A 25370-nucleotide genomic window follows, 5' to 3' on the forward strand; every position below is an offset into this window, starting at 1 on the left:
GTGGACAAGTGGTTGGCCCATTGTTCTCCAAGTAATAAACCTGTGGTGCTCCCAAATGGATATGGGAGCACAAAATGCCCTCATGGGTCTCCAAATAGATCGAAGATGCTTGTAGACCATCTGCAAGGGGTCAGATGATGATATAAGTGATGCAATATCATCATATAGATCTTGGACCATCTGCCAAGTGTATAGTGCAATAGTGGAGCCGGCTAGGCGTGGTGGACCAGGTGCATCTTCCTTGTCCACTAGGTGAAGCACAAGCAATCTCTGAATGACTTTGGGGATCCATGGAATGCTGTTTGCTGCTTTGGAGGCCCATGGTTCTCTACACACACCTACATGTGCCAATGTAGCCCTCTTGAGGGTTAGGATTTCGTATAGGGAGACCAAGGCCAAAATGGAGACCATCTGTAATCCTGCATAAGATCCAATGCGTCCCCTTTGCCCTCCAGTACACCAAGTCCTGAAAGAAATAAAGTAAAAGAGTTTACAAAGCATGGAAAACAGGTGGGCACTTCATAATGGCATGCCCTTCCATAATGGGATTTGGCATGTGAAAATGTCTCCAAGCTCAAAGGGGGTTAACTAAGCACCCTACTAGGTGGTTTCTACTTCTAAAGGGGGTGGTAAGTCCATGGTACATCCTTCAAATGGTGGTGGCATGTGATAAAGTGATGGAACAGAGCAGGGGATGAAGAGGCAAACCTGGGTCACATGCCATGGTACAAGGGTAGCTAATGAAAAGGAAGCCCATAGTTGGGTAAATGATGTGTAGGAGGGAGCAATCTTGGTACATGAGTTGCCCCGACCTAGATTTTTCCACGCTTCTTCATATGCCTTTTGCCTTTTATGATTTTTCTTTGGTTAACTGCTCGGGGCTTAAGGGGATGAGAGCATCATGTGTAAAGTATAGTAGTGGATACTCCTTTCAGGGGGGCAGTTCATTGCCCACCAGAGGTTGGGACAATCAAGGGTTCCCGAATGATAAAGGATGCTCATTTAGGGCCTATAGCTATGTTGTAGGAAACGTATGGCCGGAGGGCGTTTCTGTACGGAAACGAGTACAAAACGCTAAAACACGTGTGGTACGGCCATGAAAGCGTTTCCGGTCGTACTGCCACGTTTCACGAAATTGAAACATGGCCAGTACGGTCAGAAACGCGTTTCACGGCCGTACGACTCACGTTTCAACATTTACTTTGTTTTTTTTAATTTGTTTTCTAATTTATTCTTAGGTTATCCTAGTGACTTCTAGTTGCTTCTAGATGCCTATCTAAAGTTATAAAAGTGAACTTTGTCTCATTCTCTCATCACACTATTCAGCAAGTCGTTTCTCTTGGAGACTGGTGATTTTAGCAAAGGAGAAGAGAGGAAGAGAGCAGTTGTTTCAGCTAGGGTATTTTGAGCAGTGAGCAAAGTAGATTTCAGCAGCAAGAGCAAGAGATTTCAGTAGCAAGAGAGAGATTTCAGCATCAGATTTGGAGTGCAAAGTTTCCGACTACGACATTCTTGGCTTTTTGGCTTAGCTACAACCATATTTCTCTTCTCTTTTCTGGAATTATGGGGTAGCTTTAGCTACAGAATATTAATTTGGGTAAGCAACATTCATTTTGTTAGTTTTTTCCTATTATTTCTTCAATTTTTCTAGGGTTTATGCTGCCAAATATATGAAAAACGCTTTTTATTTACAGATTTGTTTTTTAAATTTATTTTTGCAGCAATGGCTCCCAGCCAAAGTGCAACTGCAAGTTCAAGCCTTAGGGCCAACCCAAGGGCTGAATATTATCCTCTTTGGAGGCATGCGACGAAGATTCAAAGATGTGCAGGTGGTGGCTCATGGGAATGGCGATGCAATCTTCGCAATAATTCATACAAGGGCTCCTACCCAAGAGTGAAGGCACATCTTTTGCATGGAGGAGGACGGGGGATTGCAGGTTGCACAAAAGCAACAGATCCATTGGCAAGGAGGGCATATCAAAGAGAGCAAGATGAGGCGGATGGTATTAAGAGAAGGCATGATGACCTTACTCAAGCTCCATCTAACATTGAGCCAAGGATTGTAGCTGAAGCAAGAAAGAGGAGAGCTGGTCCCACTTAAAAACATGAACAACCAGCACCCAAGAATACCAGAGGGGCATCCCCTTCAGTTCGGGATAGCAGAATTGCTAAATTGGTGAATGTGCAAGCAAGAGAAGAAACTGATTCCAGAGTGGCTAGGTGCATTTATGCATGTGGTATCCCATTCAATGTTGTTCGCTCTCCTTACTGGCAAGATATGATAAGGGCAGTTAACAAAGCTCCTCAAGGGTACAAGGGGCCCAACTATGAGAAAGTCAGAACCCAGCTTCTCAAAAATGAGAAGGAGCTTGTGGAGGATATTTTAGCTACAATTCGTTCTTCCTGGAGTAGCTCTGGGGTTACCATAGTCTCAGATGGATGGACAGATATAAGGCGCAGACCATTGATAAATATCATTGCCACTTCCCCCAAAGGAGCAATGTTTATGAAGGCAGAAGACTGCTCAGGAGTGGTGAAGGATGCACAGCTCATTGCTGATGTTATTATAAAAGCTATTGAACAAATAGGGCCTAACAAGGTGGTGCAAGTTATCACGGATAATGCACCAATTTGCAAAGCTGCAGGTTTAATTATTGAGGGGAGGTATGACCACATCTTTTGGACACCATGCATTGTCCATAATTTGAATTTGATCTTAGAGGAGATCGACAACAAAGTTTCCTGGATAAAGGAACTCACAGGGGAAGTAAGGGAGATTGTCAAATTCATCACCAACCACCACCAATCTCAGGCCATATTTGGAGAGTACTCCAAATTGGAGTTGTTAAAAGTTGCTGAGACAAGATATGCCTTAAACTTCCTGATTTTGCGCCGACTTGTTGAGGTTAAGCATGCATTAGTTTCTATGGTGGTGAGTCAACTTTGGATTGAATGGAGACAAGCAGATTCAGAGCGGGGATCTATGGTGTGTAGATTGTGCCTTGATGAGGATTGGTTGAGCAAGGTAGATTTCTTGCTAAAGTTCACAACCCTTGCATTTGAGCTTCTTTGGAGTGTTGACACTGACCAACCTTTCTTAGGAGAGGTATATGATGGCATGGATTCCATGGTTGAGAAAACTATGGAAATCATTTCACAAGAGTCTCTACAACTTTTGTTTGTTGATGATCATTTTGCTGGTTTGGTCAAGAAAATCATTGTTGATAGGTGGAACAATTTCAACACTCCATTGCACACTTTAGCACATGCTTTGAACCCCAAATTTTATGATGAGGAGCTTATTGCTCAAAGCAATGGGAAGAGGAAGGCACCCCATAAGGATAGAGAGGTGGCTAATGGGGTGAAAAAAGCCCCTATGAGAATGTTTCCTTCTCATCTACACAGAGAGGTAAAGGAGGAATTTGCCAGTTTTGCTGCAGGAATAGATGATTATGCAGATATATCAACTTTGGAGGAGAGAAGCACCATGAATCCAGTTAGGTGGGGGATTTGTCATGGAGAAAATGGTGTACATTTGCAAAACCTTGCCATTCGTATTCTTTCACAAGTGGCAAGCTCTTCATCAGCAGAAAGGAATTGGAGCACTTATGGTTTTATTCATTCTGTGAAGCGCAATAGGTTGGGCTCACAGAAGGCAGAGGATCTTGTTTATGTGCACTCCAACCTTCGCCTTGCATCTCGTAGGGGTCTAGAATACAACAGTGTTCCTTCTAAAGAATGGGATGTGGATGCAGAAAATCCTGATTTGGATCTCTCTCTTGCTGCCCTGAATATTGAGGCCGAGTTTGGAAGAGGAATTGGCGCATCATCTTATTCAGCACCACCATCCACTGTTGAGCATTGTATTGCTTCTATTTTTGATGAGGATTGTTATGACGAGGATTAGTCTTTTGTCTCTATAGTTCTTGTAGCCTTATAGTCTTTATTGTACTTGCAACCTCATATATTAATATAAATAAACGCTGATTTTGAGATTTGGATATATAATAAAGGTTGCTTTTGGATATTTCGATATTTTATTTTCATTATGTGATCATTCATGAGTAAATGTGATGTAAATTTAATCTTAATGTTTAAATGTAATAAATTATAATGTATCATTTATGCTTTATGATTGCACATTTCCCCGTTTCCGAAATTTGGGGAGGTCTCATTTCGTATCGCTTCCCGTTTCGGAAACTCGTACCCGTTTCCCGGTTTCGTGCAACCTAGGCCTATAGGAACCCGGGTGATGGCCATGGAAGGGGGTAGAGCTCATGATATTGGCTTTTGTCCATGTGCTAAATGTTTTGTCTCGACCATCTTTTGCATTTTGTGGTACAATTTCTTGTTTAATGTGGCCAATTACACTTTTTTCTTTTCTTTTCTTTTGCATCAACCTCTGGGTATCGTTCCAAGCCTGACCAGAGGTGTGGGCAAAGGGGAAGGTGTCGCTAACACTTTCTGGACCTAGTGGAGGAATGTGTACCCACATGCGAGGAGTGATGAATGGGATTATAATGAGTGGAAGGGGGGTGATATATGTGGATCGGGGAGTGGGACCACACAACCAACATTGGGGTTTCCCATGTAGTACCATCCCTAAATCCCAAAGGTCAATAAAAGAGATCCCATGTGACTAGGGTCCAAGGGTAATATCCAAAAGCGACCTAGGGGACAAGAGCACAAACCTAGTTCACTCTTTTTACCAAATCTCCCCATTAATCCATGCCCAAGAGTTTCCATGATAAGTTAACTAAAATACTCAATCACCAAATTACAACACATACCTTTAGGTTTGGGAGGCCCATCTTCAAATATATGATCATGACAGATAGGTGAGGGACCACATGGTTGGCTCAGGTGGTGAAGTGGAAAAATGAGCTAGGTGGTGGCTGTAAGGGCTGTTGGTTGCCGGCCAAGGGTTGTCATGGAGAGAAATGTTCTCCTAGGGATATCACCCAAAAAATGGCAGGTAACAAACATAATCAAATTCCATGAAATTTTACAAGTAATCTAGTATGGTTATATACAATGACTCTAGACACTAGGACTCACCCAAGGCCTTTCCATCAAGCTGCACTCCGCCTTTGGGGTTATTGCTTGGAGGAAAAACTCGATTAATTATTAAGTGCTAAAATGTACCAATAATTAACCAAGTAAAAAAACCTCCCAGGGTAAACTCGCTTGATAACAATGTCCCAAGTTACCTAGGCCTGTTGCATGAATCAATTCATCATACTAGCATCATTTTACAACATCCCTGTAGGGCTTGCAGAATCTTAGTACAATATGGAAGAAGATGAGAAGAAGAAGAGAGTTAAAAATATCTGATGGTATATGAAGCCTCTGACATATCCTTGGGTATGGAGTCTTCAAGTGATCTTCAATGGTCCATAGGCCCACTTCTAATTCTCCCCTGGGTTAACCTAATATTCAAGCCTATGCCCCTAGTATTGCTATGCAATTCAAAGTAATGTTAAATTCTTAAGGTAAAAGTGACATTCTTCTTTATCTTTCATTTTCATCCTTTTATTTAAATTTTTAGCATTACCATGAAATGACTCAGGATGTTTGAGAGTGGTTCCAACCTCCTTGGATTTCATATGGAGAAATAGAATTTTAGATTTCTCTCAAAATCTACCAGACTTAATAGTTTTTCAGGATTTCAAGATTGGGGGATTGCAACATTTCCATTGGATTTTGTCATGTATGAGGGTATGAAATTAGTATTTAATAAAGAGCACCAAGACCTCTATGTACTTTGATGTTAGTGGCATTGGTTGTCAAACTCCTCTATCATTACACTGCTAAAATGTACCCATCACTCAAACAAAATCTTTACATGACATGCTACGTTTTTCTATATTATTTTAATGCTAAGAGGGTTATATTGATGACAAAGATCCCCATATAGGCAATGATTTTGATGATATGTAGGCATTTGTTGTAGCATGATTTTTTTGGATGCTATAGACCATCTAGAGCCTATTTGTTGATATATTTTCAGTTCAGAGATGGATTGCACTCTATGCTATTTTGGTTATGTGTACCCTTTCATGTGATATATATGAGAACTTTTGCTTATTTGTGTATGAATGGTTTGGATTCATATGGATGCACATGTATATACATATGTGTGTGTGTGTTTCTTTAAAATTTGAATATTTTATGTGTTTTTGGTAAATGTGTGCTTTGGTCCTATTTTTTTACCGGTTCCGACTGGTTCCTGGTCCACAAGGTTTTTTGGTTATATCACCAGTTCAATTCTGATAACGTTGAGAGAGAGAGAGAGAGAGAGAGAGAGAGAGAGAGAGAGTAGCACCCTTGTTCTAACTTCTCACATCTCTAAATACAAATGCCATAACGAATAAACTCTCCAAACACAGTGAGATAATCTCCAAAATTAATTTATAATAAATTTGATCGTATGGTAATAGATGTGTCCCTTTTATCATTGATAATAAATGTTATAACACATATATACACATATAGTTATGTACCATAATACAGTAGATATGACTTTGATCATCAATAAATCCTGAAATATGATATGTTGCCACCTTAATATGATTCTTAAACAAGTGGCTACTCTTTGTTAGGGATGACTTGAAGGCCAAGTTTCTTAGAGATGTGTAGTTTAGACTAGTGTAGCATGATTCTTATAAGACCCACGAGTACCCCCGGGTCATGACAGGTTCTATAGCGAGACGGGTCACTCGCATAGGACCTGCGGTCTCTACCCGTACTTGTCCAAACCTGAATAGAACCCATCTACTCGTATTGAACCCGTGAAGCCCTGCATGTGCTGCATAAGACCCGTGGACCCACTCAAAATTCGTATTTTTAAAATTTTTGTTTCTATTTTTTGGAGATCATATTTTTTTAAAGTTATTTTTTGTTGTTGTTGTCTTTTTTCTGTATTTTGCCGAGTCTTATACAGGTTGCCAAGTCAATAGCCAGACGAGTCTTATACGAGTACGAGTGGTGCAACATTGGTTTAGACCATATGTATTTTAGATTTGTAGAGAAAAATTATTCGCTGATATAATTTACAATGCTGACAATAAAATGCTGTCTGTGCTTGATCTTTAATTTCTTTGGAAGATATTAATGTGACATTCAGTGTTATGGATTTTATTAGTCCTCAAGATAAGTTGTTTGAATTCAAGCCAGACTGGGGTCTGTAGATGTTACTTCCTTTGTTTTTTGAGTCTGCATGATTGTTATCATGCTTAGTAGATTGTTCTTCCATATAGATTCATAATTTATCCTTGTAAATTCCTATCATCACAGACCTAGTGGTTGTCAAATCTTTGATGAAGCAAGTTCTTTGATTTCTATTATCCCAAAATTTGCTTCATCTGCACAATATGTTACATATAAAGCAGAAAAATGGTGTTCATCAGCTTCGTGCAAGGAAACTTTGTGGTCTTTTACTTAATGTACCTTGTAGCAATTATCATTTAGAAAAAATCAGTTTCAAATCATTTATTTCTTGTCATGTCAAATAGATTTATTGCTGATAAACAAGTTGCTGAATGATATTGAATGCTTTTTATAGCGGGGAAAACCCTACAACAAAAAATGCCGCAGTTGCTATTGCAGATGGACGAGCAGAGGTTGTACATTTTCCAACTTCCTTTGACCTTGAATTGCCATTACCTACTAAGGAGTGTCCTACTTGCAATGGATCAGTAAGTAATTTTAACTTTTATAATCAATTCTTCTTTGTGCAAACTTTAAGTTTTAAATGTCGTCATAGTCACTGATTGGAATTGTTTGTTTTGCTGATATAGCATAGTAACTATAATAGCTATTTGACAGGGATAAGTATTTCCTCTATCTATTGAAATACTCTCCAGAAAGACTATAGCTTTTTGTTGATGAACGTCTAAGAATCCTAAATTATTTATATAGTATATTGAAGAAATTTTGAAGGAAACAGAAACTCACTCCAATGGTGTAATTTGTGTCATATTAAATGATACTGCTATTTACTCATTAGGTGAAGTTTGGGTTTGTGCTTCAAATTTACGAAGGTGGTAAAGGCCCACAACTCCAAAGTTTAGTTTCATAGGCATACTAAACTGCACGTGGTTGTCTAACTTTGCTGCTTTTCATTTCTAACCTTGGGGGTGGCTGGTACACTCAGCCAATCATGTGTGACAATTTTTCGTGTATCTATATGACTTGATGCAAGGAACTATTCTATTTAATTGTTGTCAGTTGCTTTAGTTGACTATGTTATTATTCTTTATCAATCATCAAACTATGAAATTTAATTTATATCAATGAGGACCAGGAGGAGTGTCTGAGCTCCAATTCCTAAAAATCCCTGGGAACAAAGCATCCTGGGAGCGGGTTTTATTTTATTTTATATTTGATGTAATATATTCAGAAAAAAACATGCAAAATATTAAACTAATTGCAGAAAATGTGAAAACATAGCTTTTTGTGCTTCTTGTAAATAAATAGCAGATTTTTAAGAAGCTAGAAATGGAATCCATAGTAGTTTAAACAATAGAGCATCAATAATTTAGTATGCAGATAATATCGACCATCTAGAGGTTGTAAGTTATAATAGCAGCCACGACATCTGTCATCAACATCTAACATATAACATCAACCATGAAATTAAATAGGCTATCATGAATTTATTTTTTTTGTGTTCCATAAAAGAAAGCACATAGATGTCATTCACATTGCTTTGATGTATCAGTGTAATGATGATCAATATTAAGGCCATTGAAGTTTCACTTGTGGGAGAGTTGTGAGTCCCCATGAGTCGTCCTGAGTCATAGCTGAGTTGAGCAGTTTTCATACTTGCCTTGACATTTAGTCTCAGACTCAGCTCAGACTAGGCTTTAGGCTTGGCTCAAACTTGGCAGACTCATATCAGACTCTGATTACATGGGCTTTTTTGTTTTTAAATGATTTTTTTATTTACCGAGTCTTGCTGAGCCTTGAACTGACATTTGCTGAGTCACTGAATCTTGCAGAGTCCCAAGCTAGCTGAGTCTTTGCTGCTTTTAGTCTGACAACTTTTGCTGAGTCCCAAGTGAGTTGTGTTTTTACCGAGATGGACTCTAACAACTTTATGTAAATCTTTCAAAACACTGGCCCATATCCTACAGTGGGGATGTATTCTTCATAATGAGCCAAAAAACATCACATCATAGTTTCAAAAATATGTCTGTCCAAGTATCAAAGGCAGCAGTCTTCATAAACAATTCCAACATTTATGATAACAAAAACTATCATAAAGTGTCTGTGCAAAGGATTGAAAGAAAGATAGTGCAGTTATAAGCATGGTCATCGGGTTTGTTGAATTATAAGGTTGAAATTCAAAATTCTCTAAACTTCTAGCCGGGCTGATCAAATTCATTCCAATTTGGTGAATTTCAAGGGGAGTTTAAAGTTGATTTTGAATTCGAACAGATTCTTGCTGAAATCTCCCTATGTTTGTCTAGATTCCTTGACATTCAATTCAAATTCATTTTTTGAATTAAAAAGTTACAAAGAAACCCTAGCTAAGACTTCTAGATGCATAGTAATACTCCTCCCTCCATGTATCTTTCCATTTGCTGGAAGCCGCGTGTCATTTTTTCTGCACTTCAGTCTCAATACAATGAAACCACCCTTCAAATAGTTTGAGACTCCAGTCTCAACTCCTCTTGAGACCTAGCAGTATTGTGTGTGTGTGTAGTTTAATTTTCAATTTTTATAATTTGTTGAACTCAATAACAAAGTGTTTACCCTTGAATTTTTGTTGAACTCAAACTTAAACTAGGTGACTTAAGTTATAAGTTATAACATCAACAATCTAGCAATTATAAGTTATCACATCAACCATAATATTTGTCGTTAATACCTACCATATAACATCAAACATGAAATGAAAAGTTACAAGTTATAACATTGGCCATAACAATTGTCATTAACATCTAACATCTAACATCAATCATGAAATGGAATAGGCTATCATCACCAAAGGGTTATAATATGCTATCAATTGTCATATGATGCTTACAAAATAGGTAGTGTGTCTTGTTACCTATCCACATACATGGGTGGTATAGGAGAAAATTTTCTCCTATGATGCAGCTTTCCAACCAACAACCCCTACCATGATCCACAAATAGACAGCCTCAAATGCTTCACATCTATTCTCCGGTCAGCACATTTACTTGATCTAGCCTATTCATTCGATGAAGGTGGGTCATCTATTCTAAGGTAATTTAACCATTTTTGCATTCAAGTACTTTCGTTTAATATTTAAGGCATTATAGTATGGATCACAGCTTGAAAGATGGATTCTACACCACTATTGGTTGCGTAATTGTTCCCTTACTTCACCTTGGTGGTTATCATGTGTTCCTATTCTAGTGTGAACTTCCTTAGGGTCTCTTTTTCATTGTCTAGGAGTGGCATAAATAGGAGACTTTGATGATGGTAGTGTTCCATGTTATTCATATTTAACACTTGTCGTCATTCCTTGATGTCCATTATCCCATCTTTTGATTAGGATGTTGTAAGTTGCTTGTACTAGTTCCCTCCTAGCCTTCTTGTATGAGAAGAAGGTGTTGAAATACACTAAGTTGATGCAGTTGTAAGAAAAGGAAAAACATCAGCCAAATATCAAAATGCAAAAGAATAGCAAGGGATGTAAGGCAAAAAAAAGCCAATTGTAGCTTGAGTTATACCCCTTCTTATATAACTGCTCGTCCCTGAGAGTATCCATACATGTCATGTCTACCAAAGTAAAAGGAACCCTCAGTGAACATCCCGACCCCATTGACGTGATAAATTGCCCATCATTAAAGGGGGATCATGTAATCATTATTATTTGATAAATCAATAAAGCTTGTTAGACAAGATGCATCAAATCAAAAAAGGAAAAGGAAAATATTGGGGCTTGAAAAAAGAAAGGCTAGGGAAGGTAACTCAAGCAACTAAGTGCTCCCTCTACAAAAGAACTTTGAGACAATGGTTTGCATAACTTAATATAAGATTATGACACCTTCAATTAAGTAAACCCAAAGCCTCACTTGCACCTATCATTTGAAAGGGTCAGCTTAGGATTTATCCCCCCCTTAGGGTTGGAAGCGCCTAATAAGGTTGTGTGATAATCATCCCATACAAAAGTGTGGTAACTTGTGCACAACCATATACTAGTAGGACATTTGAAGATGATACTTTTGGGAAGTACTTTGATGGCTTTGACGTTGAATATATTCCACATTGATGCCGATATGGTTCTTTTACCCATGATTTTAGTTTCACTTGATTCCTTAAGTATGTGCTAGGTGATTCTTACAATTGCAACCGAGATCCCTTGAGGGATGAGATGATGCCTCTCCAACAATTTGTAGAGGATGTCCAACCACATTCGTTAATGATGCAGGACACTTGATGATGGGTGTTCGAGCACTTTTGAGGAGCACTCAACATTGGCCTTGATGAGGGCTTATGACAAATGATATGACCCTTCTCTAGCTCGAGGACCTTGGACATTGACCTATGATGCTAGGATTTTGACCTAGAGATTTGGTGCACCCTTGAGATGACAAGACACCCCTAGGCTAGCATGGCATCTTCTTGATGGACGTTGCACTTCCCTTAATGTTGATTGATGGTGTTGATCACTTGGAATGCTTTGGAGGGGTAGATGCAAGAATTTTTTTTAGGGGTGAAATTTCGCCAATTGGCTATTTTTTGACCTTTTCTTGAAAAATATATTTGCCCATTTGGCTAAAAATTCACATACTTTTTACATAGATGTGATTAAATTGATAATATTCACCAAAAATTTACCAGTTTTAATAGTAACTTACATTTTTTTAATTGAATATTTGCCTACATTCTATACATATGAATTTTCAAACCAGAGTAGTTTCCTACAATAGGGTTAATTGAGGTTTATTTTCATGTTATTTCATTGATGTGGCTATCTTTGGGGGTCGGATTGATGACCCATCCACCTTATATCATGGATTTAATAATTTTAGGGCCTTTTGGTCTAATTTGAAGGAAATTGACTTAGTTACCGTCATAAATAGGGGAGTTGATTTCCTCTTGGATGATTGTCACACTTGGAACATAACTTCTATTCATTAGCGATCTTTCTCTCTAGTGCGCATAAGGACTAGTAGAGTGACTTTCATGGGTGGATCTTGTCATGCAATGTGATCTCTTTTCATGGATGCTTATGGTTGATCTTGGATGTTGCATGGTGAAGTAAGTTAGTTTATTTGCTTTATCTTGGTATTATGTTCCATGAGATTAATGTTCTTGTGCTAAGTTAGTTTATTTTGTATTTGCTTCATTGCCTCTTGTTGAACTAAACCCTTCCTCCAAGTATTTGAAAAATAGAGGTAGGTTTTTCTTTCCCTTAATCATTCAAAAAATTACAAACCTAAATTACAAACCCTAGGGTAAGTTAGTCATTTTGCCCTAGTTTTGTTTGGGTTTAAAATCATTCCAAAGAAACCCTAGAATATTTTGTACACTAGACTTCATTTGCCCTAGATTGAGAAGGCATTAGTCTATCTCACTTGTGGCAGTTTTTTAAAACCCTAAAATCTTTTTTCTTTTTGTTTCATGGTAAATTAGGGTTGAATTGCAACAAAATATTATGTTTTTAGCATTTAATGACTTGTTGATGTATGTGCTAGGGTTAAATCTTATTTAAAAGTGCATCAAATGCCATGCCCCAATTTTTATTCTTCTTCATAGTGCAACCGTGGTGGATTTCCAAGGCAGGAGATGGCCAGGTCAGTGGAGCAGGTTTATGTCATTAGGGGTTCCGATGGAGTTTTGAGGAACCTTTTATGGGATTTGATGGCATTCGCTTGGCATATTTCATCATTCGCACAGTTTGCTTTTCGTTCTGCCGCGTTTCGACGACTTTCAGAAATCAACATTATTATTGGGCATAACTTAATTATGCTTGAGGTGGCATTTCAAGGAGATTAATTGATGGAACACCTTAGTGTAATAGCTCATTGGAACTGAAACAGGAAGATCTAGAGGATGGGATGGTTAGATATGAGTTTCAGTGATCTGAGGAGACGTAGTGGCCAATTTACCCTTTTCCCGCATTAAAAGAATATTTTAATTGAAATAAAGAGGGGAAAGAGATCCATGATTAAAATAATAATAAAATAGAAGGTTCTAGAGGAGTCCATCAAATCTATAAAAGAGGAGGAGGAGACCATTGGAGGACATCTTGGAGTTGATATTGTTTCTTGTATGAGAGGTTGACAATGTGGTTCTCTACTCCATTGGTAGACCCAGAACGGAAACCCCGGGTGATTTAGAGAGATTGGGCGAGCACCCATCTCCCCTTGGTGGATTCGTTCAGAATCCACAGGTGTAGTGATTGTTTTTCTGTTTCAATTTGGAGATCGGAGAGTCATTCTCGGCTTTTGTATTGGCATCTATCTATATATAATAAAGCTGGATTTTGGTTGCTGCATTTCTCATTGTTCCTCGTTGTGATATTTAATGAGATTTTATGCAATTTGTGAGTTTATAGTTTCAGCCAAATTTCTGGTGTTTGGGTTTCCATGGAAATTTCCTGTTAAGTGCGAGATAATTTGATTGGAAGGGTTTGTTCCAAATTTCCTTCGTTTGGGACATTACATCAGAGAAGCTAATTTAAATTTTTTCATGCATTTTCTACCATTTTCTAGGGTTAATGCGTAAATTTACTAGTGAGACCAAAGATGTACTAGAGGAACTATAAATTTCTCAGCAAATTTTATTAATCGCTTGAAAGAAATCAATAAAAGCTATAACTATGCACAAAAGTTTCATTTGACAATAAAATAATGCAATAACAATTTGGGGCAAATCCGATCGTTGTTGCATTCACCAATAGAGGGTTTGGAAATCTGAAGCCCTTTTTACACAAAATTTTGAAATGAACTTGGCAATATAATTTTGAAATGCTCCCAAATGTACTCGACCCCAACCAACAAATCAATTCAACCCTCAGGAAAATGGCTATATTGTTCTCTGCAATTCGACGTTCTTGAAAGTGCAATTTGACCTCCTCCTGAAGTAGTCAATTTGGCTCTCTAAAGAATATGAACTCGCCCCCTTCAACAAATAGTAATGAATTTGGCCTCCAACAAGTGAACTCATCTTCCAACAAAAGATCACGTCTTTGCCAAGAAATTTAGCTTCAACAATTAAATTCGATTTTCTCTATTGAAGACTTCGACCTCCAATAATGGGACTCGACCTCAACAGAATTCGACCTCCAAGAAGAATAATAAATTTGGCCACAAGAAGGATTCGACCCTTCAAAATATTGCGACCTCCGCCAAAGACAAACTCGACCTCCAAAGATCGATTCGGTCTCAACAAATGGAACTTGACCTCAGAACTGAAGATGAATTCGACTCTCATGATATAATTGAGCCTCCAAGTAAGATTGGCCTAGAATTCGGCTAGCACCCACAATAGAAAATTTGGCCTCCTTAAATTGCCCTTGCATATACAATAACCCAACTTAGAAATTTAACCTTCAAATCCAGGGTTTCTCCTTCAGAAAATTCACTTCAACTCCTGCAATAATCACAAATGGAAGATTTGAAGTGATCTCCCCCAAGAGCCAACTAGGGTGGCACTCGAAGTCCATTGAAATCAGCTGATAGGTTTGCTTGAAACCCTTGCACTAGACTCCCTTGAGCCAAGTCGATTTTCAGAAAATGATCAATAGAATAGGATGATTTTGAAGTGACCTCCTCTCCCTTTTTAAAGATTTGTTGGGATCTTTCTCCAATCTTCTAGAAGCCCCTTTATTATTATTTTATTTGATAAAGTCACTAAGTGGGTTTTTTCTTATTTTCTCCAAGTGACTTTTGCCCCTTTTATTTATTAATATTATAAAGTAGAGTTAGGCAAAATTTCTTTGTCCCCTTAATAATTTCCCCTTTTCTAGCCTAAAGGAGACAAGTTAGGCTAGTAGGAAAAACAACTCCATACTCAAGTGATTGGGGACATTACATGACGCCAAACTTTGTTTGCTGTTACATGCTTTATTAGCCGTCAAAATTTGTTGTAATTTTGTCCTTAGTTTACTTTCAAATTTATCTTTCATTTCATGTATTTTTTTTATACAATTTTAAGTGTTGCACTTATAGTGATAAAATCAAAATTATTGCCATAATATTGCCCAAACCAACCTCATCGGCAATATTGGCAATAATTATCACAATAAATTGCCCTTTTGAAATTATTGTGATAATTTCAATTTATTGTGATCATTTAGGTAATTATCACATTGTCTCTATTAGTTTCAACTTATAACCATTTTTTTGCTCTTTTAACCCTCATTTTTAAAAAGTGACTTGAGGGATTAAGCTCTGAGGATACTGTGACTATTTTTCATCAAGAAAACAAGGGGAAATTGATTATTTTCGTTTCCCATGATTCATCTCATGAGATACATACCCTAGCAGTAAAAGTGACATTCTCCTTTATCTTTCATTTTCATCCTTTTACGTAAAATTTTCAACACAATCATTGATTGTTTTAGGGTGTTTGAGAGTGGTTCCAACCTCATTGGATTTCGTATGTGTGAAAATTTCAAATCTGAAATCCTATTGCAACAACTGGAAATTATTCCTCTAATTGTTAATTAAGTTAACAATTTATTTGCTATGACAAATATTGAATAAATCACACTGCAACCTTCACAAATAAAATTGTGGAAATAAGAGCACTGGAAACTAAGAAAATACTAGCACACACACAATAATTAACACAGTTATTTTTGGATAAATGTCCTCGGAAGAAACTCAACATGGGAAAACCGGCGCAATAGCTGAGGGTTTTTATTATTATGCAATAGTGAAATTTGAGTACAATCTATGGATGCCCAACTGGCAATCCAAACAAGAAAATCTGGCGAAAATTATGTAAGGGAATTACCCTTCTTCCACAAGCAACCTCAACACAACTTTCCTTCATAAAACTTGTCCTCCTGGACCCTTTGCATTAGCTTCTGCGCGGTGTTTCAGGCTTTATGACGTCTAGCCTCTGAACTGACTTTGATGAACTTTTTCTGCCTGTCTCTGTTGAGGAAATCGCTTCTCCAACACTTTGGAACCTTTGTCCGGCCTCTGGAACTGAAAATGATTTTTCCTCTAGCTAAATCGTGTTGCTCTTTTGAAGCAACTGCATAGTCCTCTGCGCTACCTCACTGGGAATAACTCGACCTCTTGCTGCAGCATCTCCGAATCTGCAAAGTTCCTCTCGATCACTATCTCTGCCCCTCATTGTCTCTACTTCGATCTCTGGCTCTTCGACAACTGTTGCTGCTCTCTAGAAATCGATTTGCCAAGGAAATCGAATTGCACAAGTATATTCTCCATCACCACAATGATGCCTTCTTATATCTTCCTGTTGGGACCCCAACAACCAAGATTAAATCTTAATCGATGGCTCAGATCATTCCAGGATCGATGTGTGTGAGTTTCTAGACTATTCTCACCTTGACTTAATTAATTATGATTAATTAACCATATTCACTAAGTTTAGACTTAGGAAATATTAAAAAAACGACTAATAATATAATTAAGTCATCTCTAGGTGGAATTTCTAGAAACGATTTCTGGGTTTGGAGATCTCATGCATTCTAGCCTCTCCACCAAATTTCCTAGCTAGAACACAGTCGATCCTACAGAAACTAACACTCCCTCTTAGCGAGGGCTGTGTTCTCTCTAATGTTTCACATCCTGCCACAACACCCTATCTCTGTATCACCTCCTGTCGCGCTGCTGATGTCTGGCCATATTGCCCACCAACCATTGCGCAACTCTGATGCTGCATTTGTGCTGCTGTTGACACTGCCATACTACTGCTAACCAATGTTTTTAAAACCGGAACCGGTGACCGGACCGGTCCACCTAATGAACCGGTTTACCGACCGGAACCGGTCTAACCGGGACTGGTTTGGTCTAAACGAACCGGTTTTAGAAAAATACATTAAATAATTATTTTTAATGAAAAAAACTATTTTTAAGATTTAAAACCATGATTCCAAGCCAATAGAGACAAAATATGCAAAGATTGCTCATTTATATACCATGTAAAGGTGAATATATCAAAATGGCACCGAGTGCAATACATATCATCAACAAAATACATAAGCAATGAGGCTCTAAATGGCCTCTAGAGTGCAAAAACAAAGCCTACAAACTATGGGGCCAGTGGCCTACTACAAGACTTCAGTCTAGACTCTACATATATGATAATAGTAAATACTATAATAGTGATCAACATTATCACTTGAAGTTGAAACTTCTCATGAGTCTCAGTCATCATGATCAAACTCAGTTGGTTGAGTCTCGACTCCCAAACTTTGCAGTCACAAACTTCTCTATTGGTTCAGTGACTTGAGTCTCAAACTTCTGAAGGTATTCTGCCCTAATATGCCCTATTATTTCATTTGGTGCTCCACATGGCTTTACATGGCCTCCTATCCCAGCCAAGTGTTGCTTGAACCTGTTAATACCCCCTCCTTGAATGGATTTTTGGCAATATTTGCAGATCATTTTGCCATCAATCATATCACAATGAGCCCATGCAGTATCTCTGGCTTTTGGAGGCATGATGACTCCCTGGATGGTAGATCATAGAAGTGAGAAGTTTATAACACATAAAAAAAATTAATTCATGGACAACAGTCAAATAAGGAATTTTCAAGTGCAAATCCTTACTTGGAAATGCAAACTAGCTTCCTTAGCCTCCTCTTGAAGATGGCAACTCCACTGACAGCTACACACTATCTCCAAAATAGCTCCAACTCCAACTCCAAGATGACTACTTCAACAAAAACTCAACACTCTCCAAGCTCACAAACACTCCAAATCAGTTGTGTGAGACAAATGAGAGTGAGAGGGGCCTCTTATAGCTTGGAGAGGGTGTTTTTGGAGGGAAAACACCCTTAGTTCCCCCCAAAACCCCAAAACCACAGTTAGAAATCCGCTTTTTGCAAGTTATGGTGGGCATGCCTAAAACCGGCCGGTTTAGGACGGAACCGACTGGTTTGATACATATTACAAACCGGCCGGTTTTCACCGGTTAGGGCCAAAAATTGGAGAAACTGCCTTAAAAACCGGGTTTTTTGGCCGGTTCGGACCGACCAGCTTGCTAACCGGCCGGTTTGACCGGTAACCGATTTTTGAAAACGGTTTTTAAAACACTGCTGCTAACTCTGCATCTGCACTGCAACTTCCTCTCATCTGTTGCTGCTGCAACTGCAACTACAACAACTGAGAAGCATCCAAAATACTGAATCATCTATGTTCAGTATGATGCATTTGTCTCCTGAGTCTCTGATTGTTACTAGCATCTGCACTGTCACAGAAGACTTTGCGCTGCTACCAACTCTGTACTGAGCCACTTGCTTTGCTATTAACACTGCACTATGCTCCTCAACATCTAACTGCTACTAGTCTAGAACTGTCGCTCTACCACTGACTACATCAACTGCCATTGATCCATCCTGCTACTGAATACTGTGGGCCCCCATGAGGTGAACTCCTCAAGGACCTTGCCCAGTCTTTGTAGCTCTCTGGGGTACAACACTAAATCACCCCACCTCGCTGCTGGAGGTATATCTACGAGCATAACAAATTCTTCCTTTAGCCTAGAGGAAAGCTTGTCTATTTCTGCGGATACTGCCTATTGGTCCTGCTTCTCCTTCTTGTCCGTCTTCCTGAGAGGACACTGAGTATTGGAGTGGCCAAACTCGCCACACCTGAAGCACTTGACCTTTTCCAGGTCTTTCTTCTTCTTCTTCTACTCCCTCTGCCCTTGATTGGGACCCTTCGATGCAAGGGCCACGTTCTGCTCCTCCTTCACACTCTTCGATCCACTGCTACTACTGCCACTGATGGAGCTCTTTAACAAAGCTCGCCTCAAATCTTCCGGCTGTAAATCAACCCACATCCTGTCCCATCTTAGCAAAGTATCTATGCCCAATATACTTTGGACAAACACTTGCCAATCCTTCGAGACACTATTTAGTGCCAATTGCACTAACTCTGATGGTTGAGGCACTGCCCCAACAACTGCAAGCTGGCCTCGGTCCTCCTGAATCCTGGTGAGGAAGGGATCTATGCCTTCTACCTTCTGCATCCTTATGCATCTCAACTTTTCTTCTAGGAACATCCTCCATTGCTCGGAAGTACCTTGATATAGCGTCAAGAGAGTTACCCACATCTCTCTGGCTATACCTTTATCTGCCAGATGTGAGACTATATGGTCTCAGACTCCATCCAAGATCAACCGCTTCGCCCTAGCCATCTCCTTCTTGTATTCTTTGAGCCGATCCACATCCTCGGGAACTGCCACCACATTGTCTATGTAGGCTTTTAGACCATATTCATCTAGAAGGAAGGACATCCTAGCCTTCCAGATGACATTGTTGGAAGCTCCATCCAACCTATCCTGATCTCTAGGCCCTGCTGTGGCCATCTATGAATTTGTCGAAACCTCACTTCTTTCCCTCTGCTTGGTTGCTGCTCTACTACTCGCACTCCCTCCTGGATTGTGCAGATTTGCTAGCTGCTACTGCCAATATGCCTGGAAAAATCAAAATTCTGAGACTCAAAGTTCCCTAAGAGAAATTTTCCCTCTCCTATGTGTGTTTTTCTCTTCCACTCGATGCTGGTTCTGCTGCTTCAAAACCCTCTGCGTCCAACCGAGTAATATGTTCAATGAAGATTTGAGCTGTGGCTGCTCCCTCTGACAGCTAGACCCACTAACTCGGGCAACTCGTCTTTTCTACAACCCTGCAACTGAAAATCAAATTCCTGCCCAACAATTTGGTCTGCCTATTTGAGCAATCCACTGCCCTTAAGAATTTCGTCCTGCTGCTCCCTCTGAGCAGCGAAATTCTTTTGTTCGCTTCTGAGCTTCCCTACTGATCACTCATGCTTGGATACCATGTGAAGATTTTAAATCTGAAATCCTATTGCAACAACTGGAAATTATTCTTCTAATTGGTAATTAATTTAACAATTTATTTGCTACGGAAAATATTGAATAAATCATATTACAACCTTCACAACTAAAACTGCGGAAATAATAGCGTTGGAAACTGAGAAAATAGTAGCACACACACAATAATTAACACATTTATTTTTGGACAAATGTCCTCAGAAAAACACAACTTGGGAAAACTGATGCAACAACTAAGGGTTTTTATTATTATGCAACAGTGAAATCTGAGTACAATCTATGGATGATCAACTGGAAATCCAAACAACAAGAAAATCTAGCCAAAATTATGTAAGGGAATTACCCTTCTTCCACAAGCAACCCCGTCACAACTTTCTTTCATAAAACTCGTCCTCCTGGACCCTCTATGTTAGCCTCTGCATAGTGCTTGCGCAGGCCCTATGACGTCTAGCCTTTGAATTGACTCTAATGAAGTCGTTCTGCTTGTCTCTGCGAAGGAAATTGCTTCTCTGGCACTCTGGAACCTCTATCCGGCCTTTGGAATTGAAATGATTTTTCCTATTGCGAAATCGAGTTGCTCTTTTGAAGCAATTGTGCAGTCCTCTGCGTTGCCCCACTAGGAATAACTCGGCCTCTTGTTGCAGCCTCTTTAGATCTAGAAAACTTCCTCCAAATCACTGTCTTTGCTTTAATCTCTGGCTCTCCGACAACTACCGCTGCTCTCTGGAAATCGACCTGCCAAGGAAATCGAATTGCACAAGTGTGTTCTCCATCACCACATCAATTCCTTATATCTTCTTGTTGGGACTCCAACGGCTAAGATTAAATCTTAATCGATGGCTCAGATCATTTCTGGATCGATCTGTGTGAGTTTCTAGACTATTCTCACCTTGACTTAATTATGATTAATTAAGCATATTCCCTAAGTTTAGACGTAGGAAATATTAAAAAAAACGACTAATAATCTAATTAAGTCATGTCTAAGTAGAATTTCGAGAAATGATCTCTGGGTTTTGGAGAGCTCATGCATTCTAGCTTCTCCAGCAAATTTCGTGGCTAGAACACATACAATGCTACATAAACTAACAATATGGAGAAAGTAGAATTTTAAATCCCGTTCAATATCAATAGATTTAATATTTTTAGGATTTTAGGATTGGCAGGATTGCAATGTTTCTATTGGATTCTGCGATGTATGAGAGTGTGGAACTGACGTTTACTCAAGAGCGCCAAACCCTCTATGTACCTCGATGTTGATGGCATTGGTTGTTGAAGTCCTTGTCATGACCATAGTAAACATGTATACTTCACTCAAGAAATATCATTGACTAGGCATGTTAAGCTTTTTCTGTCTTATTTTAATTCTTAGAAGGTGATCTTGATGAGGGGGATCCCAATATAGGTAGTGATTTTGATGTTATGTAGCTGTTTGTTGTAGCATGATTTTTTTTTTGGGACGTTAGAGGCCATGTAGAGCCTCTCTGTCGATTTATTTTGACTCAAACATGGATTTCAGTTAGTGTTATTTTGGTTATATGCTCCCTTGCTATATACATGAGACACTGTACATATTTGTGTATAATGATTTGGATTCATATGGATGGACATGAATTATATGTTCTTTTTAACATTTGAATATTTTATGGATTTTTTGGTTGCCCAATCTCTCGGTCCAATTCTAATAACATTGTTGAGGATGATGTGACCATTTACCATCAAGCAAACAAAGGGGAATCCATTGTTTTCATTGCCATGATTCATTTGTTTAGATATGATTTTGTATCATTCTGCTAGATCTTATGACTCAAAAGAAATATCATATTTTGGTATCGATATCTAATGTACCACTTGACATCCTATACATCTTATACAACTTGAGTGGGCCTAATGGTTAAGAGCATGTGTTTCCTCTTAAGAGGCCGCAGGTTCAAATTCGAAGGGGGGTATAGTATGCATGTCTTTGTAGAATTTAGTAGTCAAATCGTTGTGTTGGGGTGGGTCCCTTATCACGCAAACAAGGGGTCTCATAGACTAATTTGGTGTCTAGCTTGGCCATGTACTTAAAGTTGGATTTTTTTTGTTTTGTTTGCTAGGTATTGTGAGTCCTGAGATGACTGACATGCCTAACCTGTGGCTTGAGTAGTCACGACACAGGGGCATCGAAGCTGTCAAAATCCCTCGCAGAATGCACACTCTTGGGCCACACAAACCCTTAGCATGGTTGGATTTTCGCCCACAGAGTTTCGGACTGGTGACCTTTTCCCCATAGAGTGCCTTAACAAAATACCCTATCACCGTCTGCTCTATGCCTCGTGGATAAAGTTGGATTTTTTTTTGTAAGTCTAAAAATTCTATTGATCAATTATAAATGAATTACATCACATTTTCAGGCTCAGTGTGCCATATATTGACGATAACAAAGCTGAGATGTATGATATTGGGAATAGCAAAGGAGACATAGAGGAGCAGAAGAAACAATTACAGAGGAGAATCGCCCAAAGTAAGGCTGATCCTCAAGGCAACCTTTCTTTCCTTTCTTTTTCGAAACATTGACCCAATATTCCAAAGGCAGGTTTAACAAAGCTATTTGTAGATTATCATTGTGCGTTGAAGGAGATTCCTTATTAGAGTTCGAAGAAGCCGACTCATGAGCGTGTTTCAATACACTCGTAGAAGCATTATTATTTATTATCTCTGTTGAATTTTTGTAACTATGGTTGGTCTTCATAATGTATATTTGGCCCTTGATGTATTTATATTGATTATTGTGAAACATATTTTAAATTCTAGAGTCAAAAGAAAAATATATTTTGAGTTAAGTCCCATTTGGACTTTTAAAAGAAGAAAATTTGAATTTTTGAAATTGAAATTTTTAGCTCTAGGTCTATTAAGTTGACCTCCCTCCAAGACAAGTTGGCCCAGAAAGAGTCACACCCATTTGACCCAGTGAAAACACTAAATAAAGGCAGCTCGACCTCCTCCTAAGGCACCAATTCACATCTATCTCATCAAGATTTTTCTGGGCAAGCAAGTGAAGGACAAGAAGGACAAGGAGGACGGATTACATATCTTTTTCTCTCTCTCAACTTTGCATGTGTGGATAGTATCTCTATCTCACAGTTCGCAGATTTACTGGGTAATTTCTGTTGCAAGGGCCAAAATTTTCTGGGCAACTGCAGGGGACACAATTCTGGGTTTCTGGGCAGAACAAGGAGGCTGAAATTTGGCCGAAGGCAGAGTGTTGGATTAGATTGGAAGGCTTGAATTGGAGGGAGAAGTCTGAGCTTGACCATAGATTTGTTGAAGGTCAGTTTGACCAAGTTATTGACTAGAGATCTAGGTGCGTCTCTTATTGAATAGAAGAATTTCTCTATTAAAAAAGGTTGCTTGGTTTTTCCCCTTAGTGGGTTTTCCTAGGGTAAATCTTGTGGTTCCTTTGTGCAATGTGATCTCTACTGCTCTACTGTTCTTGTGTTGTTGAATTTCTAAAGTGTAATTGTTTAATGATATACTGGAAAAGTTAAAAGAAGAATGACATCATTAGAAGTAATTATTAATTTTCAGAAATATCGTGCTTGTATCTATTGAACTTGAAAAATCATCATGGTATCAAAGCGTTGGTGAAGGAAGGAACCCTGAGATCAATCTTGAAGAAAAACCCTACATTGAGATCACTATTGTTGAGTCCTTCTTGTTGATCTACTTGCATGGCTTCTCTATGAAATTAGAGAACAATTTAGAAGGAGCTTCAAATTTTAGAGCTTGGAAAATTAGGATTGATCTTATTCTTGCAAAGATCAAAGTTTTGGACATTGTGATGGGGAAGGTCATAGAGCCAACAGATAATGCAGGAAAGGAGAAGTTCAAGGAGGATGACATCACTGCCATGGGTATTATTGTGGATTCGATTAGAGATCATTTGATCCCCTATATTGCAAAGCTTGATACTTCTGAGAAGATATGTGAAGCCCTAACCAAGCTATTTACTGTCAACAAAATTGGTTAGGTCATGAGTTTGAAGAATGAACTTTGTGATGTGAAGATCACTAATGATGACACCATGGCCTCATATTTCGTAAGGATTTCACAAATAAGAGACCAAATTCAAGCAATTGAAGAACTATGGAGTATGGGATGCATTTGTTGCTGGTATAAGTAGCAGGATGGAAATTCCCTTGTTTGAAGAAATGTGGAGTTCTTGTGCTCAAGAGGAATTAAGGCTCATATCAAGAGATAGAAAGAGAGAAGAATCAAGCATTTGTAGCTCGTTTCAAAAGGAAAAATGGAGGAAAGAAGGAAGTTTGGCTTTCAGAATCGAAAATCAAAAGGAAGTCATGCTCCTCAAGGAATGAAAGACTTGTCAAAGATTCAATGCTATCGTTGTCGCAAATATGGTCACTATATGAACAATTGTCCTGAAGGAGAGAATGATAGAAAGAGGAAAGGAAAAGAACATGCTTCTATAGCCGACATTGATGATGAACATCCAAGGAAATCCAAAGGTGACAAAGATTTCTTTTACTTTTTTGCTCTATAGGTTCTATTACAGATGATGATGATATGTGGATGGTAGATAGTGGTGCTACAAGACATATGACAGGAGATCATAGTAATCTCACTAGCATGATGGAAAGAAGATTATCTCAAAGATAGAGCTAGGAGACAACCACAACTATGCGGTCAAAGGAGTTGGAAAAGCATCTGTTGAGTTGGAATATGGTAAAAATGTTCATCTTAGCAATTTTCTATATGTACTATGTTTGAGAAAGAATTTAGTCTCTATTTCACATTTGGAAGATAAAGGAGATAGAGTAGCATTTGTTGATGGCAAAGCACTTGTATGGCTGAAGGGCGCTCTAGCATTAGAGGAAATTTCAACCTAAAAGTGGCTTTCGAAGGAAAAATCAAGAAATCAATAAAAGATGCCATGTAGACAAATTTTTAATATTACATTACTTTTATCTATTTTCCACAATATTTGTTAGCATGAAATTTTAAAAAATATTTTAATATACTATTTCTAATTTTTTACTTTTATCAAAATATTTTTATATATGGCACTTCTATTTTTTTTTTTCCGAGGAAAATAGAGTTCGTAATTTCTATTAAAAAGATGATAATAGAGATTACATGTTGTTGATGCCAAAGCATATGCAGTAGTGTGGTTTAACCACTGTACAAAAGAAGTTTTACAATAAAATATTCTGTAAGTGCAACTGAGGATACGGTGGACTGTATCCATCCAAAAATAAACAAAATAGTGTCTCACATATAACCATAAATAGACAGAGTTGAGGTCTATGAGCCCTCATGCAGTAAAAAGAAGTATAGTGCCGATCAGTACAATGCTGAGTATATACAAAAATATGAAACATGTAGATCAAAAA

General features: G+C 38.5%; 1 protein-coding gene across 1 annotated transcript in view; it reads left to right on the forward strand.

Annotated features, from left to right (window-relative positions):
- Positions 1 to 25370, forward strand: part of EMB2737 (embryo defective 2737) — a 390042-nt gene that overhangs the window by 124588 nt on the left and 240084 nt on the right. Inside the window, exon 4 of the mRNA XM_089378363.1 lies at positions 7565 to 7697. Coding sequence (XP_089234489.1) covers positions 7565 to 7697 — 133 coding nt within the window. The remainder of the gene's footprint in view (positions 1 to 7564; positions 7698 to 25370) is intronic.

This window comes from Pinus tabuliformis, chromosome J (genome assembly GCF_031772625.1).
Source record: "Pinus tabuliformis cultivar Carrire ecotype Pingquan chromosome J, CPIR1, whole genome shotgun sequence".
Classification (NCBI taxonomy): Eukaryota; Viridiplantae; Streptophyta; class Pinopsida; order Pinales; family Pinaceae; genus Pinus; species Pinus tabuliformis.